A 17,557-nucleotide genomic window follows, 5' to 3' on the forward strand; every position below is an offset into this window, starting at 1 on the left:
TTTCAGTTGATATTGTGCTTTAAAGGGTGTTGCATATTCACCTATAAAATTACAACAGATCAAACTGCCATAAACCAATCTGCACACAGTGAACCGAGGGCTTTAGGGACCCCTGGGGGTCCGGGGCAGTCGTCCCTTTGCCTGGTTGGTAATTGGCTTTCTAGAGCTGTAAATACATGTGCACAGCAAGCCATTTCCTCCACGCACGTCTTCCCTGCCTCCACACAAATATCTTTATTATTATTATAATTAGTGCTTTAAAAACTTTACTTTAATGCTAAAGCTGAGCCTGAATACCAGTAATAAAAGTGATTAAAAGTCACATCAGTAAACAATGGAGAATCACCACCCCTCCTCCAAGGTTTTCTGCATGCGTTGTTCCTGATGTCTGTCTAAAATGACACTTATGCTGACAAAACACCACAGCGCAGTTTATGTGGCTCCTAACTTCCACCATCTTAACCCTGTTGGGGCTGCTGAACGTCCCCCATCCACTGTTTAAAGTGAGGCTTGCACACATAACTGGCCAGACTACACGCCATCTTGGACAGCGTCTCCCACCCGCTCCATGACGCGCTGGTCAAACAAAGGAGCACCTTCAGCGGAAGACTCATCCCCCCACAATGCACCACAGAGCGCCACAGGAAGTCATTCCTGCCTGTGGCCATCAGACTCTTTAGCTCCTCCCTCTAAGTGTCAGTCTAACATCTCCGCCATAATTAATAATATTTGTGCAATATTCTGTGTACTACTCCCGTGCAATATTAGTTTTCCCATGTTAGTTTTTCTTATTTATTGTTATTGATATTATATACCTCTATTACTCTCGACAGTACATGCACCTCCGCTTATTACTTATTACTTATTGCATATGTGGTGACACTGTATTTTATACTGTATTATCATCATCAACCAGTAAACCCACTTGGTACTCGACACTTAGTTTATCTTATACTTATACCGACATGATACTTTATTTATTTCTGACCTGTATTATAGTTTTATAGTGTATCATATTGTTTGCTAGTACTTTCTCCTGTGTGCACTGACGTAAAGGCGAGCTGCTGTAACAAAGAGTTTCCCTTCGGGGATTAATAAAGGATTTCTGATTCTCTGATTCTGATAAGGATTGGTCCGTCTCAACACACGGTCCTTATAAGCAAAATGAGCTTGAAACCCCTCGTCGTGTGTTGTTATTCTGATAACGTCGTCTGTCCCGATCTACTAAAACGGGGTTCGAAGGCTGCAGAGAGTTCACCGAGTGGTTATTTATTGGTTATGATGCTTTTGTAAATAACTGACATTGTAGGAGCTGACCCTTGACCCCTATGACGTCAGAAAGATTAGTGACATGTTCCGATTTGGGTAAAACCGGAGTCATCTTTGTTGGTTTAATTTATCACTTTTCGCGTATTTACATTTATTAGTTATGAGCTCACAGTTGCTGCCAGTTTCACGAAAAACCTCACAGACATGACTGATTAGCCGTGTTACCGTCCTGTAATGAGACAGCATATCCGACGACTTCACAGTTCAAATTTAATGCATTTAGTTGCAACTTTCTCTAGGCGAACCTAAATCCTACGCACGCATTTATAGAATCCGTCATAAATCTTTGAGAGGTTTCTAAACTGAGAGGGTGAAGCAACACTCAGAAGTATGTGAACCTAACAAGGTGACCCCTCGGTGTTTCGGGCTTTCAAGCTTGGGGGAAGAAGAAGACGAAAGAAAAAGACCACACACACACCAACCGCTATGTTTCACTATATTTATATTATATCATTAAATTCAATGTAGTACCTGAAACTAACCACACAAGGTGGGACAGACAACACTGCCCGCCCTCAAAACACGGTCCCAGCAAAGAGAGAAAAGAGACAGAGAAAGGCACAAAGAGTTTTGAAACTGAGAAAAGGACACAGAACATGATGATTTTTGGGGAGGGGGGGGGGCGCATATAGACAAATACATGAGCAAAGAAAAGAGCGGGAGAAATGACTGGGTAGGTTATGTGGCGGCATAAAGAAACAGGCAAGCTCTGAACCGAAACGTGAACGAAGACAGAGCGACACGAATGCAGGCAGAGGCCGATGGCGAGACGACAGACACAGAAAGGCACAAGTAGAAAAAGTAGGTATTCTCATCGACATTTTCTGCTAATTGTATATTTTCTTTTTAAGATGAATGGAGGATGAGCTTGAGGAGGAGAAGACAGCATGAAAGAGAGTGAGGATACTGTAGCCTTGAGAATGAGGCATTATAGCAAATCTTATATATATATATATATATATATATATTTTTTTTTTTGTTTCCTTCTTTTTATCCCAAAAATTAAAAATAAAAAAAAGGCACAAACACATTTTCAACTCAATTACAAGATTCGGAGTCGGAACGAATGTTACACGTACATGGAGTAAGCATACAAAATAAACAAAAATAAAAAAGTGTCCTAAAAACAAATAAAATTAATTCTATTATTCTGACCGTCATTATTATTATTTCCATCAATATTATTGTTATTGGTATCATCAATAATTTCTCTCTGAAAGAAAACACATCTCTCCCAGTTCAGCTTAGTTTGTTGTGTCAGAGAGTAACAGAGAGAGAAAGAGAGACGTACAGTATATACCGAGCGATGCTGCTGAGTGTCTGAGGTAAATGTTTCCCGCCTGCTCTCGTCCATGTGCCACTTAGACCCGAGATATTACATTCTCCGCTGCGTTGAGACAACCTCAAACCAGACTCCATTGAAAAATCCGTCCATTTAATGCTGCCTTGTGCGCTGGCAAACGTGTTCTTTAAGGGGCTTTTATACACTATTAGAGTCTTTCATCACGCATTCAGTACAGAAAATATCCCTTTTTAAAAGCCTAATTTCAACATTTTAGTCTGCCCACACTCGTTCTGCTAAAATACACATTTGTGGGCTTTTTTTTTTTTTTTTTTTATAAATAATTTAGTCTATCAAATGCCAGAAGAGTGTAAAACAAAAAGGCCCATTTAAAATCTCCCAGAGCTGTAGTAGAAGTCTTCAAATTGCTTGTTTTAGGCAAAGTCTAAAACCCAAAAGATATATTTAAGTTTACAATCACGTAAAACAAAGAAAAGCAGCAAATTCTCACATTTCAGAAACTGGAACCAACAAACGTTTAGCTTATTATTGCTTGATAAACTATTATTTGATTATCAAAATCGTTGCAGCTTAATTTTCCTTCTGTCGAATAATCGACTAAATCGGTTTTGCTTGTTCTGTCTTTACTGATGACCCACAGATCAGTTGTATAGATCACTTACAAACATTAATAAAAACATTTGAGTTGCCAGGTTGTGAAAAATCCCATTGGCTGGTGTTTACTCTTTTGGTACAACTTTTAATTAAGGCACCCTTTATAAATGGGTTATAAGTTGTAACTAATGGCTTTATTGATAGTTAATAAAGCATTTAATATTGTTTTATATGACTTATTAGAAAGTGAGAAAACCATGAGCATTTATTAATGGATGGCCAACATTTATAATTTATAACTGCATTATTACCAAACAGAAACAAGACCTGGCAACCCAAAAGTAGTTATTATTACTAATAGCTTTAAACAGCCTTAGTAAACAATTCATAACGCATTAATAAAGCCAGTTAGTACTTATAAACCTGTTATAAGAGGTGCATTATTAGAAAGTGGTACCAATAATAAATTATTTTCAACCTGCACCTTCTTTTTAAAGTTTTGCCATCATGACGACTTTCACCTTGATTTTGTATCAGGTACTGGAATCAAACCGGCGCCACAACGACACCGTGTTATGCCTTCTGTACGATCGTACGTGCTGAGATCGCGACAAGGAGAACAACGGCTGATTTCAGCGTTTCTGTGATTCTGTCAAACGATAAGAGTTTCTGCTATACTGCCACTGCAACCTCTAACACGCTTTACTGTGACAGCTGTTACCAAACATGGCGCCAGCGTAATATTTAATCAGAACGCGACAACATGAAAAAGACCGAAGCGTCGACCAGACACCGTCAGGTGAGGTGTTACTGCTCTACAGAAAAACCTGTACACTACAGTTTGTGCACAAACTGTACACATATCCAAATGTTCTTATATCTCACATCTGAATATTACACAGCTAAATACTAAATACTATAGGGGCGCCATGTTTGCCAGTAGGCCTACCTATCGAAATAAAGTGTGATAAAAGATTTACAGTGGCGATACAGAATCTGACGGGTCACAGGATTCGGCATAACGCGCTGTAGAGGCGACCTCCACAGATCGCTTACGGACAGTTACACTTGGAAGGAGTAAAGACTCCCTTTGGGTCTTACATTTATACCTGTTGAACATCCGTCTGCGATGCTTCTTGGTTGCATTTACACCGGGATTTTTTTGATATCAGATCCGCCGAAGACGCACGAAGTGGCTCAGTGTGAACGGAGGTCAAAGTCTCCCTCCTAGTTACAAGAAAATAGTTTTTTTTTTGGCAGGCTCCAGTATCTCCAACCTGACTAAAAACTGAATCAGGAAACGCATCTAAAAATCAAACATCGTGTCATTAGTGTTAGTATTATTATTATTATTATTATACATTCGACAACATATCGTGTTGCTGATTTTAAATTCACATTTCGGTTTGGTCTCGTAGCTCCTGTAACTGTGTTCTGATGTCAGTGTGTTAATGCTGTTAATACGCTACATGCAGAACCTTTAAAGCCAGTATAATGTTTTTTTTTAAATTGGAGCTCGCTGTGACGTCGGCTCCGTTCCAGTAAGAGTGTAATGTCTTGGGTCTACTTGCCACAGTGCAAATGTCTGTAGAGTACGTTCGGCCTCTGGCTAGCGTGTGCCGTCTTGGCAGGACCACTGTGAGGTATTGGGACTGCTGGCTCCACAGGGCTCAAGCTCTCACTGCTGTTCACTTGCACGTCCGAGAAAGAGCCTGCTGCGAGGCGTACCGGCAAAAACAAAAGCTTATCTGACTAAAAAAAATTAAAGAAATGTACCGCTAGTTAGTGTTGTAAAGCTGCTCTCACCCGTCTCTCCGTCTGCTTAGTCTTCTCTCTCTCTCTCTCTCGTATAGTGTTAGTACTTTTACACCACCTCCTCCTCCTCCTCCTCCTCCTCCTCTTCTCCTCCAGCTTGCTAACAAAATAAAAATACTGGTTATGAATGGCTATGATGTACGCCGCCTCATCCAATCTCACGTTCGCTCACACACACTCTGTCGGACACACACACACACACACACACTCCTCCCCCTCATGGCCTTCCCTTTATCAGAAGAAGGAGTACTGGTTATCGATGGCTCGGGGTGCCCTCGCTCCGTCCCTCTCTTCTCCCTCCACAGCTTCTAGTTGGCGGAGAGGAGTGTCCCTGTCCCTCTCCTCCCAGTCCTCCACTCCTCCTCCACTACCACCTCCGCTGCCTCCACTTCCTCCTCCTCCTCCTCCTGTCGTTGCCATTGTCACCACAGCTGCTCCTCCTCCTCCTCCCCCTCCTCCCACCTCCGTCTCGTTTCCTCTCTCCTGGGGAGGAGTCGGGGGCGGCGGGCGGCCCGGCGGCAGGGGAGGAGGCTGAGGAGGGCTACGGGGTCTGCTGGTCAAGTCTGCATGGAGAAGAAACAGACGAGAGAAAGAGAAAAGAAAGAAAAAGGGGGGGGGGGGACGAGAGAAAAGTGTAAATAAAGGAAGGCAGAGGGGGCGGGGGAGGAAATAAGGTCAAAAGTGTAAGGAGTGAAGTGACAGCGTAGTCGGAGGAGAGAAGGGCGAGAGGCGGGAGAGAAAAAGAGAAAATGACAGTGAGTGGCCAGTTAGGTGGAAGAAGTCTGCGGTCATGGAGTCCATGGGAGTCATGGAGGCAGTCCAGCTCCAGGAACACACACACACACACACACACACACACACACACACGATGTCTCCACATTTAATCTCATCTATAGCAGAGATGTACACAAACAATCACGGATCCAGAGCAGGGCTGCAACGAATGACTATTTCCATCATCAATTCATCTGCCGATTATTTTCTTGATTAATTCATTTATCGTCTGATCAATAAAAGTGTCAGAAAAATGTGAAAAGTGCCCCTCACAAGTTCCCAGATCTCTAGCTGACGTCTTCGACCAAAAGTCCAAAATCCAAAGACATTCAGTTCATATAAAGACAAAATAAAAAAGCTGCAGAACCTCAGTACTGAGCAGCTGGAACAGGAGGATGTTTGGCATTTTTGCTTGAAAAACAACTTCTAACAAAATCTATTGATTATGAAAATATTTGCTGGTTAATTTTTTGCGCCGATCAACTTATCATTTCAGCTTTAATCCAGGATTTCCCAAAGTGTATTACAAAGGAGGCAGCCGCCTTGCCTAAAATACATAATGTTGAAACTCTTTTATAAACATGATAATCAGGGAAAACGAGTGAGGCGATTGATTAAACTGTAAAGTAGCAACGCGTCAGGATGCGTTTGATTCAGCTCAGCAGGCGACCGACTGATCGATCGCACTGCATGTTCGCTTCGCAGCTAATTAATCAGAGTTTTTAAAAGTCGGTTAAAGTGAAGACTAACAGCTGAATCGGTCAGTCAGGCGGAGATAAACTGCTGCGGCGCTGCACGTCAGGCAGCAGGCTGAAGTCAGTTTGATAAGGACACATTTTACCTGCTAAACATGTCAATGTGTCCAAACTGAATATGCACATAAAAAAAATAAAGAAATATCACCTCATTCACCCACTCACTCCCAAACACTCCCTCCCTCTCTCTCAGACTTGCTCTCAGCCGAGTCCAGTCTCACTTACACACAGTCAGAGATGGGGGTTGATGGAGAGTCAGGATGGCGCGTGGTGATGACATCACAGACTGTAGGCCGACTGCCTGCCCTGTCCCGGCCTGCAAGGGATGAGTCGACGGATACAACAGACAACAACAACAACAACAGAGAGGTCAGAACACCGATGGGTGCAGGTGGAAAAGGCTGCAGGGGGAAGCAGGTGAGTTTCTCACCAAAACATTTGTGTTTAGTTTCTATTCCTGACAATCACTTAACGCACGTTTAACTCGGCGACCAACAGCTACGCTGCCTTTCACTTTTAGTCTGATGCTTCTTAGAAAAAACTAACAAATGTTTGAGATCTAGGATTTTCATTACAGTCCGATTCTCTGGTATGTGGCGAGGAAGAGGAGAGGACGACACGAGAGATGAGGCACAAAGTGAGAGAGGACGTGGCTGATATTGCTTTTGGCAATTGTAGATACCATGCAGTGTGTAACCGTATGGCCAGCATGCACATACACACAGATACAAAGACGTTTAGCGGATTTTGTTGCATCTTAACAACACGCACACACACCTTCATGGTGATCTTCCAGGCTTTTGCCCACCAGGTAGTTTAGACTCGCTCTAACTAAACACTGGCCGGCAGACAACAACTACACTTTTTGGACTGAATTGCGTACATGGTGTCACTCAGACAGTCATGTCTGTTACACTTTAGGTAGAAAACAAGTGTAATAACGAAGCAAAGAAAGCAGGAGAACTTAAGAATGACGGATGTGCTGTTTAATATCTGTCATCATAAGATGCTCCTGCTTTCGTTCAAAGTCTTATACGTGTTTTCTGCGGCTTCATTAACCTGACCGTTACAGAAGGAGCCGCAATGCTCAGTGATATCTGTTTCCTGTATGACCGCTGTTGATGGTTTTGGCTTTTATGCCTCTTTTCTTTTTAAATTTGGAGGGTGGGGCTCACTCCATACCTGGCTGGCGAACAGCAGTGGCACCCACGAAGCTGATGAGCGTGACGTCTGAGGCGCCGCCGGACTCCAGGGGGATCGGGTGCACCCGGAAGTGCTCCAGCATGTCAAAGATGGACTGGAACCAAAGGTGCTGCACTCGGCACTGACCGTCCTCGTTCAGGGACAGACGGAGGTGCTGACGGGCAGAAAGCAAAGTCAGGGCAGGACAGAATACATTTTTCTTACTGAATTTAATTAGAAAACATTCTGTACGCCAATCACTCTCTGGTTTCAGCTTCTTAAATGTGAATACGCGCTGCTTTTCTCTGTTTTATATCGTTGTAAACTGAACATCTTTGGTTTTTGGACTGCTGGTCGGACAAGACAAGACATTTGAAGACACTGGCCTCTGGAAACTGTGATGGATATTTTTCACAATTTTCTGGCATTTTATAAACCAAACAATTTATTGATTAATTGAGAACTAACTGGCAGATTAATCGATAATAATGAAAATAGTTGCTAGTCGTATTTCCAAACATAGCACAGTCCCAGACTCACCTTGGCCTTGCCCTGGAAGTTAAAGGTGAGGACATATTCTCCGCGCCGTGTCTCGCTCTGGCGAACCAGGAAGACACCGTGGCTCGCCGGGCCTCCAGCCAACACCAGCTGAGCAGCTTTGAGACGGGACAGCGTGCCGTGGAACCACTGGCACTCGCTGAGCGGGTGCTCCACCGTCTCTGCAACGGTCGTCTCCGAGAACAGGAAGGACCCTAGATGGGTGGACGGTACATATGGTACTTTGAAGTTTAAAAGATGGTACATGAAGCAAGTTATTATCATTTTAAACAGAAAAGACTAAACTGGAAGACTCTTTGGTGCAACACAGCCAATCAAAGAAGATCACAGTTTTGGTTCAATTTTTACATTTTTAAATAAAAAATATGTTTTTGGATCGTATTCACCTGTGGCGTCTGGCGTCTCAGCAAAAGGTGTGCCCAGACTAGCCCCGCCTCCGAGAATCCTGTCTGGTTCATCGAGGGGGGCTCGAGGTGGCAGCTCCGGCGGGAGAGGATCCATCAGAGGCGAGGAGCCTCCGATACCTCCATAACACACTGAGACAACAACAAAAGAACCAACAAAAGAGAGAGAAAGTTTGAGTTTTCACGTAGATAATTCGAGACCTGCTTACGTTACATCTACGAGTCAGGCTAAATTAGCTTAAAACTAAAAGTCTCCAAATCAGGGTTCAGAGCTGCAGGTCTGGGAACGCAACAGGACAAAAGGCACTCAAAACTGACCAATAATGAACAGAAAGTAACAACTACTTAAAGGGGCAATATCTAAGAACTGAGACGACTCTCCACCTGTCGAATTCATACTCCAAAAAAATAAATAAACAGGGGGCAGCATGTCACATATCAGGTCACAACTGCTGCAAACTGCTGTTAGCGAGTTAGCCCAGTTTGACGGCAGGGAGTTCAGTACCGAGGTGATTTACAGTGGCTCGGACCAGGACTCTGACTCCGGGGGCGACGAAAACACGGCGCGTTCAGGCGGGGACAGGAGAGGCGTCAGGCATCAGAGAGGCAGCGACAGCCGGAATATTTTTCACATCTAACTCAGTGAATTAAAGATTTATTTCGACCAAACCAGAGTTGGTGATTGTTGGAACAGTTTAAAGCCTAACCAAGACGGTTTTGGTGAGTTTTTTGTTTTGTTTGTCGTGTTTGACTGAAGTGAGTTTTATGATTAAGCTGGTCTTAGTTCGGGAAAAGAGAGACACATGAATTCAGAAGGTGTACGGTTGTATTTTTCTGTTTAATAAGGAAAATAGGTGTAAGAATATTTCCTGTTTTGTTTATTTATTAGACTAAAAAAGCTAAGACAGCTTGTGTAGCGTAGCGAACTCACCGCTCGCACACATTTCCCAGCTGGAACTACCTGAGCCGTACTATCGGACCGTCGCCTCTCGAGGCACAAGTGGCGTTATAAACACAGGACGGGCCGGGGCTAGCACGTTAGCATGCTAATTTTAGTAGATATCTCTGCAACACAACACATAGACGTCTTTGACATGGCGTCAGCCCTGTTACTTCTTCACATTCTGCTGATGAGGTTAGTTAATTTTTTTAACGTTTTAAAATAAAATTCTGGCCAAATCTTACACACTGCCCCTTTAAACTGCAGGCTATAACTCACAAATCACACTCGTCAATCAGTCCGATCCCAGTCAGCGTGATTTGAAAATGAGAGCAGAACGTGATCTTGCAAAGTCCTCGGCCACGCCTTCACAAATCTGCCGTTATCCTGGAGTATTTTCTCCGTACACAAACATCTCACAAAGAACTGCTGTTTGTTTCTATCATGAATTTTGCGTTACTCTTTAACCGCTGCGGCCGTGCTGTACCGCAACTGACCTTGTGAAAGACGGTCAACAATCTCAGGTGTCCCACTGATGTCCAGCGGCCCCCCACACACACCTTCAGCATCTTCCTGTTCACTGTGGGAGAGTGACAGTAGTTAGACCCATCAAAAGGCAGCTCCTGTTCAAGCAGCTTCACGTTGTCCCACACAGTTCGTCCTTCCCATGCTTTAAAGCCCGGGTGCCCCCATTCACTCCTTACCTGAGACAGATGCCGTTCCTGATGTCACTCAGCCAGGCTCTCATCTGTACAGCGTCACGTGTCTCGATCACATACTGCGCCGCCCCTTCCAGCTGAAGAAAAATACGGAGGGCTGAGCTTTAGACTGATCTCGGGACAGTTCTTTAAAGATCTCTGCTCATGTCTATCATTCAACTAAATGCACCGACTGTCAGGTGTCAAATCCACCTCCCTTTACCCACAGTTCCTTGTATTTTCAGGTTATTTGCTATAGTTGGTTCAGATTCTCAGATATTTGGTGCCTCTGAAGTTCAAATGGCAGAGTCGCACTACGCACTACGCAGTACGCAGTACACACTCTCTGGCTGGGAATTAGACGTCAGTGATGCAGAAATATTACTGCGGCATACATTTGTCAATATGTCCTCTGTTACAGCATCTCTGTCCTCAGAGGCAGCGGAGAAGACAGCAGAGGAACAAACTGTCTTCACCGGGCTGAGGAACATCAGAAATTCACTGGACAAAAATAGTTTTACAGGCGGCTCCAGGAGGAGTATTCAGGAAGAAAACTGTATTGTTTTTATTCACTCATTCGTTTATTTTATCTCCGTGCCCACGGTGAACCTGGAGGCCTTGATCCATCATTACAAATATAGATAACAAGTTCACAACAGAGTGACAGCAGGAGATTTGAACAGCTGTCTACACTTCACTGAGTGCACCGGGAAATTGATTGCCCTTGAGAGACTAGTCGTAGAAGAAAAGTAAGACAGACGGACTCCGATGAAGGAGCGGTTACCTGCAGCAGAAAGGTGTTCTCCTTGTCGGGGACCTCCAGCGCTGTGGTGCTCCTCACATCCACAATTGAGCAGCAAGGGACAGTCAGCCGGGGCTTTGATGACTGGGGAGACAAACCAAGCAAAAAGCAATAAAATCAAAATGTTTCTACATTAAAGTTTACTGCTTGCAAAACCTGAAGTGTGAAGAAATTTGCCGTTACACGAGGGGGGGGGGGTTGTGGGCCAGACTATTTCTTGCCTTTGCAACCAGTGGAGACTCCAGGAAGTCGTGGCTCCCAGACAGGAAATAGTCCAATACATAACCCCCAGTAAACTACAACTTGTTGTTTTGTTTCTGGACGGATTAAACAAATGCGATATAACGTGTTAGTTAGCGAGCTTTATAAAAGGTGCTGGTAGGTACATTTTGAGCCCGGCTACCTCTTTCCAGTCTTTAGGCTAAGCTAAGCTAACCGGCTGTTATCAATCTGAACATCTAACTCTCAGCAGGAAAGTGAATTTCCAAAAAATGTCAACTACTTCCTTAGACAGACCTGCCAACAAGGGCTGCAACTAATCTGATTCATCTGACGATTATTTTCTCGAACCATCTGATCTATAAAATGTCAAAAATAGTGAAAAATAGATAGTGAAAGAGTCAAAGCTGACGTCTTCAAACTGCTCGTTTTATCTGACCAACGGTCCAAAACCCAAAGATATTCAGTAGAATATTAGATATGAGCGAAGGAAATGATCAAATCTGGATAACTTCAGAAGCTGGAATCAGAGAATATTTGTTTTGGGGGTTTTTGTTGGAAAAATGACTGAAACGATTAATTATCAAAACAGCTGCTGATTAATATTCTGTCAGTTGACTAATAGATTAATCAACTCTCAATAACTATATTTCATGCTGCTAACACTGCAGACACTGGACCCTTGACTCATATTATTTGTGACTAATTTTGCCTCAATACACTTTAGTTATTTATGTTTATATAGTAGATGAAGCTCATAATGTTTCTATATTTATAGTTACTTATCTATACTATACATCTGTTCTTGTACTTCTGCTGCTGTGATACTTCAGTTTCCCTGCATGGGGTCAATAAAGTTTATCTTATCTCTTATGCTGGAATGATATTTAGACAGGCCTGCCAACTGTAACGACCGTAATCATGTTTTAATGTTTCGCGGGAGAGAAACGCTTACTTTAGGTGGAATGAAGAATTCCAAGTAGTACTCCTCTCCCCGCTCACCACCTTCTCGGTCTCTCTCTCTGAGGACCAGACGACATTTATGCCAGCGTCCTCCTCTCCAGGGCACGTTCCCTCCGCTGGCCAGAGGCTGCACTGGACCTGCCTGAGCAGCAGCGGGTGAAGCTGAGGCAGCGTTGTTGTTGTCCGTACCGTGATGCAGTAGACTAAACGAGAAGCCAGAAAAGCCGTGGCTTGCACTTAACTCGTCGCTGGATGAACTAACGCTCACCCCGCCCTCCCGCACCAGCCGGCCCACCTTCCTCGGAGGTCCCATGGCGGCGGCGGCGGCACTGCTCGGAGGCAGCGTGGAGGAGGCGGAGTGAGAGCCGGCGGTGGGGGTGAGGACGGGAGGAGGGGATCGTGACAGTCTGAGTTTCTCCAGACGATGGCTCCACTTTTCCTTCTCACCTCCTTCGCCGTTGCTCCGCCGCCGATCCCGGGCAGCTTCCGAAAGAGACAGAGAGGTGGCGCTGCTTGAAGATGAGGGGGGCAGCGAGGAGGAGGAAGAGTGGGGAAGGGAGAGGGGCATGGACAGAGAAACAGGCATGGAGGAGGTGGGTGTAGGAGGCTGCGTACCAGAGTTCCTCTTTGAGGTTGAAACAAAGCTGGCGTCCTGCACACCCATAGTGTAGCTGTAGCTGGAGGGCAGCTGGCTCTGGGCGGAGTCACTGGAGGAGCTTCGCCAGTGCAGGATGCCCCGGACACTCCCCCGCACACTGCGACCCACACTCCGCAGAGAAAAGCGCTTCTTCAGTTTGTTTTTAGAGGAGTTGGGCGTACCGTTACCTTTTGAGCCAGGTGGGGGAGTGACCGAGGAAGAGGAAGGTGGAATCTGACGAGTGTGGGAGGGGTCTGCGCTGTCCACCTCTGTGGACTCTGCTTCCTGCTCTTCTGGCTCAACGTCTTCCCCCACAGACGCTACCCCTAACCAGCTGTCCTCCTCTTCCTCAACTGGTGCTTCCCCGTTCCCAGGTGCAATCATGGCCCCCCTCTCTTCACGCCTCCCATTGTTTCCTCCCACTGAGGAGCAACACGACGATGACGAAGATGGAGGCAGGACTTGGCTGTGGGCGTAAGAATCTTGAAACCTGTCCCCGCTGCGGTTCTCCAACACCAGCCGTGTCGGTGCAGGCTTGGACAAGGCCCGTGTCATGTTAGTCGGGGGACATGGGAGGACAGCTCCCCCAGACGCTGACAGGGGGGAAACCGCTTCCTCTTCAAGGGAAGTAGCATCTGACTGGGGAGCCCAGCTCACCATATCGTCCCTCCTAGAAGCACAGGTGGGCGGGAGCGCCCCCTCCAGCTCGCTCTGGAAGTGACGAACAAACCGGTCGGTGAAGCGCCGGCAGAAGGCGGCTGCTGAATCTGGGGAGTAGTGGGGGTTTTCCAGGAGAAAAGCCCGAAAGTGGCGTGCAAAGTCACCAGCTGCAACGCGGGCGTGGAGCTCACAGAATTCGGTCCAGCTCAGGCAAGGCGAGGGGGACGGTGTGGGGGTGTCGGACAGGGAGGATGGGTGAGCCTGGGGCGGAGGGCTCACCAGAGGTGGTAGAGGGGGTGGCCGGGGGGACAGGGGCAGCAAAGAGGGAGACGGAGGGGACGGAGATGGGGAGGGTGAGGGAGGTAAAGGAGAGGAGTTTGCCGCCCGCGGGCTGGGCGGGGTTAAAAGAGAGCCGTTCATTCTCCCGAAAGGCCAGGGGCGCTGACTGACTTGATGGTATCAAATCACTTCAAACATACAACAGAAACCTGAAGTGGCTGCACAGCTGGGGTAACTGACTGGGGGCAAATACGGCACATTGGTCTAATAATTTACAAATGAGTGCGAACTTAAGTGTTGTGCTCAGCCCCATCGAAAATGAAGCGTTAAAAAGACAATGCACCGGACCCATGCGAGATGGGGTTACAAGAGGTCAAATATCTCCAAGGATACGCTTTTTGCTACATTATTTTGTGAAATTAAACACTTTATCGTTTCAACAAGAAAATCTGGGTTTCAGATAGCCAGTAAAAGGATGGGTAGAGGAGGTCAGATGTGTAGGATTCACGGGTTCTGCTCCTGCTTCACCGTCTGTCATACATCCAGAGAAGTTTGGCCACATCCTGGAAAAAGCACAGAAACAAACTCTTAAGTTCAACTTCACGTAAATTATAGTGCAAATCACCCTCTGGATGCTTTACAGGTTAAAATACAAAACAGCAGAGTATGCATACACACACACACACAGAAAGAATCCCAAACATACAGATAAGAATTTTAATACAGCAGGATGGCGGTTAAGAAATTAAGAAAGCTAATACAACAGCAATAACAGAGTGAAGGCCACTAGTTTACCCAGCCAGTGAAACTAGGAGGGACCAAAGCACATAGAGAAAAAACAGGTTTTTTTTAGCCCAGATTTGAAAATCTCAGAGCTTCTCGAATTTGCAGTGGGAGTTGATTCCAAAGGAAGGGAGCTTGATGAGCGATGGCTCTACCCCCGCGAAAAACTTTTAATCAAACCTACAAAACAGTTAAATAACCAGCACTGAGGGAGCGTACAGGACGTGATGGAGTATGCAGAGTAAAACTACTGGAGGTACGCGGGAGGGCAATTTATTTAAAACCTTGTAATTCAGATGGAGGATTCTCAAATCTTTTGTTGGTTGCCAACTTCTTAGATCTTGTAAGGACGCTAGCAGATGTATTTTGGACCAAATGAGGACCCCTTGATGCTGTCATGGGAAGGCCACAGAAAAGTGACAGTTTGTACAAGGACATTAGCGTCTGTAATAGATAACATGGGATGAAAAAGCCATATTTGTTATTATTCTTGATATGTGACTTTAAAAGGTAAGAGAGGGACCAAAGGCTACTCCAAGAGAGAGATATTTTTACTCCACTACATTTATCTGACAGCTTATGGTTAGGAGTTTCTAACAAAATGATTAGTTTCCAAAATATAAAGCATTATTATAGATTCAACTACCCAACAGTATATAAATAACTGACAGCTCCACCAGCTTCAACATGAAAAAATGCTTCTTCTCATGTATAATAACACTCACAGGGGCTGTTCTGCAGCGTAACGAGTACTTTTAGGATTTTAAGTACATGATGATAATACTTTTACTTAACTAGAATTTCTAATGCAGGACTTTTACTTGTAATTGAATGTCTTTATATTTTTTCACACTAAAGTAAAGGATCCTAATACGTCTTTCCCCATATATACTTGTACACAAATTAATTTATCTGCAGAGAGAAAATCTGCATTATCACTTTTTTGCATTTAGAGGATGAAACATCTAAATTAGCTCGCAGCTGTTTTCCTTGCTAAGTTTATTCTTGCTTGACGTCTAACTGATGTTAGCAGGAATTATTATGAACCATTATATCTAGCTTATGCGAAAAGCAATGCATGTGTAAGCAATGAGCGACGATAACTGACATGAATATTAGATGAACTCGCCTCACTCGCTAGCCTGCTAGCATGAACTAGCAAGCAATTTGTCTTGCTCATTCAGCTCTCTTTAAAGACGTGTAACGTTCGCTAGCTAACAATAGCTAACTAACGTCAACTTGCTTACGGACCTGCTGTTAATTAGCATCTTTATTTGGCGATGTTCTTAGATCTGGCTTATTTTGTGATGACTACTGCAACCTGCCGCCGACACGACCACATACTGAATCATCCAACAGCAGCTATCACGAAAGATTCTTTGCTAGCTAAGCTAACCAGTTAGCCAGTTAGCTAGCTATTAATAAACCAGCTAGCTAGCTATCAATATTGCTTCACCACAATGTACTGTGTCTTCTCTACCTGTACATCACAGTCCAGTGTTTTCATCCGTGTCTTTTGGTAAAACTGGCACACATTTCATCAATCTTTAAGTCTACATAACGGAATAATCATTTTCGTAAAGGTTGTTGTTGTTGTTGCTAAATATGAATATTGCTATGCCTTGCCTGTGCCCGTTCTTCTCGCACTGCCCCGTCTTCTCGCGATAGTTGGCTGGTCGGCGCTGGATCTTGACAGCTGCCATTAAAAACCGCTGGATGACTCGCTTCCCGAAAACTGTGACGGTAAACACGAAAAAGAAACGTAGACAGACTCTTTCCAGTCGGACTTCCACCCCACCCCTTCTAACCAACTAACTAACTAACTAACTAACCCAGACTGGTCGCTGATTGCTCTCCATCCTGGAGGGGTCCCACATCACTGACTGAGTCCGTCCACCTGCTGTAATGTCATCGATCTGTCTTTTGCATAATGCATGTGGCTAAAAGCATCGTGGGGTTATGAACATAGCCTATATGATGTTAAGGCTGTATCGATACAGCAGCCTGCAGATGTTCGATATAACCGGTGGTGGAAAGTACTGTTTTGAGGTACTTTACTTGAGTATTTCCATTTTCTGCTACTTTATACTTCTACTCTACTACATTACATTGATTTTAAAGCTTTAGTTACTTTGCAGATTCAGATTATTAGCCTAATAATCAGCTCATACATTATGATATATTATAAACAGGTTAAGCTACCCAGCAGTGTATAAAGTAATGAGCTCCAGCTGCAACATTAAAGTGATGAACACGTTAATGCATCAGTTATTATAATCCAATAACATAATATATATTATTCTGCATAACTTTATGTATATTTTGATGCTAATACTAATTCAACACTGTTGTATTGCTACCATATTGCTTGACCATATGAGGCATCCTGCACTGTCTCACGAGGTCCATCCATTCATACAATATATATATATATATATATATATATATATATATATATATATATATATATATATATATATATATATATATATATATATATATATATATAGTACAATAATCTAATTCCTACTTTTTACTCTATATGATGTGGTCTATAATGACAAATGTCTAGTTCTGTAGGTTTATCTCTCTAAATTGGGATAAACAGTTTTTTCTCATAAGTGCTGATAATCTCTGTAACACCGCCTTTATATAAAAACCTGAAACATAAAGTTAAGAGCCTTAAAATAAAATGCTGCCACTTGAGTTTTTGTTATTCTTAGAAAAAATATTTGTATTGAGTGGTGGTAACTGTGGCTTTCACACACACTTTTTTCAATCAGTTCTTCTTCTTCTTCTTCTTCTTCTTCTTCTTCTTCTTCTTCTTCTTCTTCTTCTTCGTAAAGTTTAATGGCGGTTGTG

At 44.0% G+C, this 17,557-nt stretch overlaps 2 protein-coding genes across 6 annotated transcripts in view; both read right to left on the reverse strand.

Annotated features, from left to right (window-relative positions):
- atxn2l (ataxin 2-like) overlaps positions 1-5,107 on the reverse strand; it is a 31,603-nt gene extending 26,496 nt beyond the window's left edge. For 2 of the 3 annotated variants that reach the window (XM_044181556.1, XM_044181552.1), the window contains exon 1: positions 4,798-4,931. The gene's annotated coding sequence lies outside the window, so the exon portion shown is untranslated. Of the gene's footprint in view, positions 1-4,797; positions 4,932-5,032 lie in introns of those variants that run through there. The other variant, XM_044181561.1, reaches the window with a different exon arrangement.
- Positions 1,755-16,511, reverse strand: sh2b1 (SH2B adaptor protein 1). 3 transcript variants are annotated; one of them, XM_044181564.1, is made up of 10 exons: positions 16,176-16,504; positions 12,329-14,475; positions 11,137-11,238; positions 10,359-10,450; positions 10,152-10,234; positions 8,697-8,846; positions 8,293-8,504; positions 7,753-7,927; positions 6,796-6,886; positions 1,755-5,604 (listed from the first exon to the last, which is right to left on the reverse strand). In XM_044181564.1, exons 2-10 carry the CDS (start codon positions 14,051-14,053, stop codon positions 5,583-5,585), a joined length of 2,652 nt encoding a protein of 883 aa, XP_044037499.1. In that variant the 5' UTR covers positions 14,054-14,475; positions 16,176-16,504; the 3' UTR covers positions 1,755-5,582. The 3 variants fall into 3 exon arrangements, with proteins under 3 accessions (XP_044037499.1, XP_044037497.1, XP_044037498.1); XM_044181562.1 differs by lacking the exon at positions 6,796-6,886 and having other exon boundaries at positions 16,176-16,511; XM_044181563.1 differs by lacking the exons at positions 6,796-6,886; positions 16,176-16,504 and adding an exon at positions 15,947-16,087.
- Between the last annotated feature and the right edge of the window lie 1,046 nt (positions 16,512-17,557).

The sequence above is a fragment of the Siniperca chuatsi genome, linkage group LG21, assembly GCF_020085105.1.
Source record: "Siniperca chuatsi isolate FFG_IHB_CAS linkage group LG21, ASM2008510v1, whole genome shotgun sequence".
NCBI classification, from domain to species: Eukaryota; Metazoa; Chordata; class Actinopteri; order Centrarchiformes; family Sinipercidae; genus Siniperca; species Siniperca chuatsi.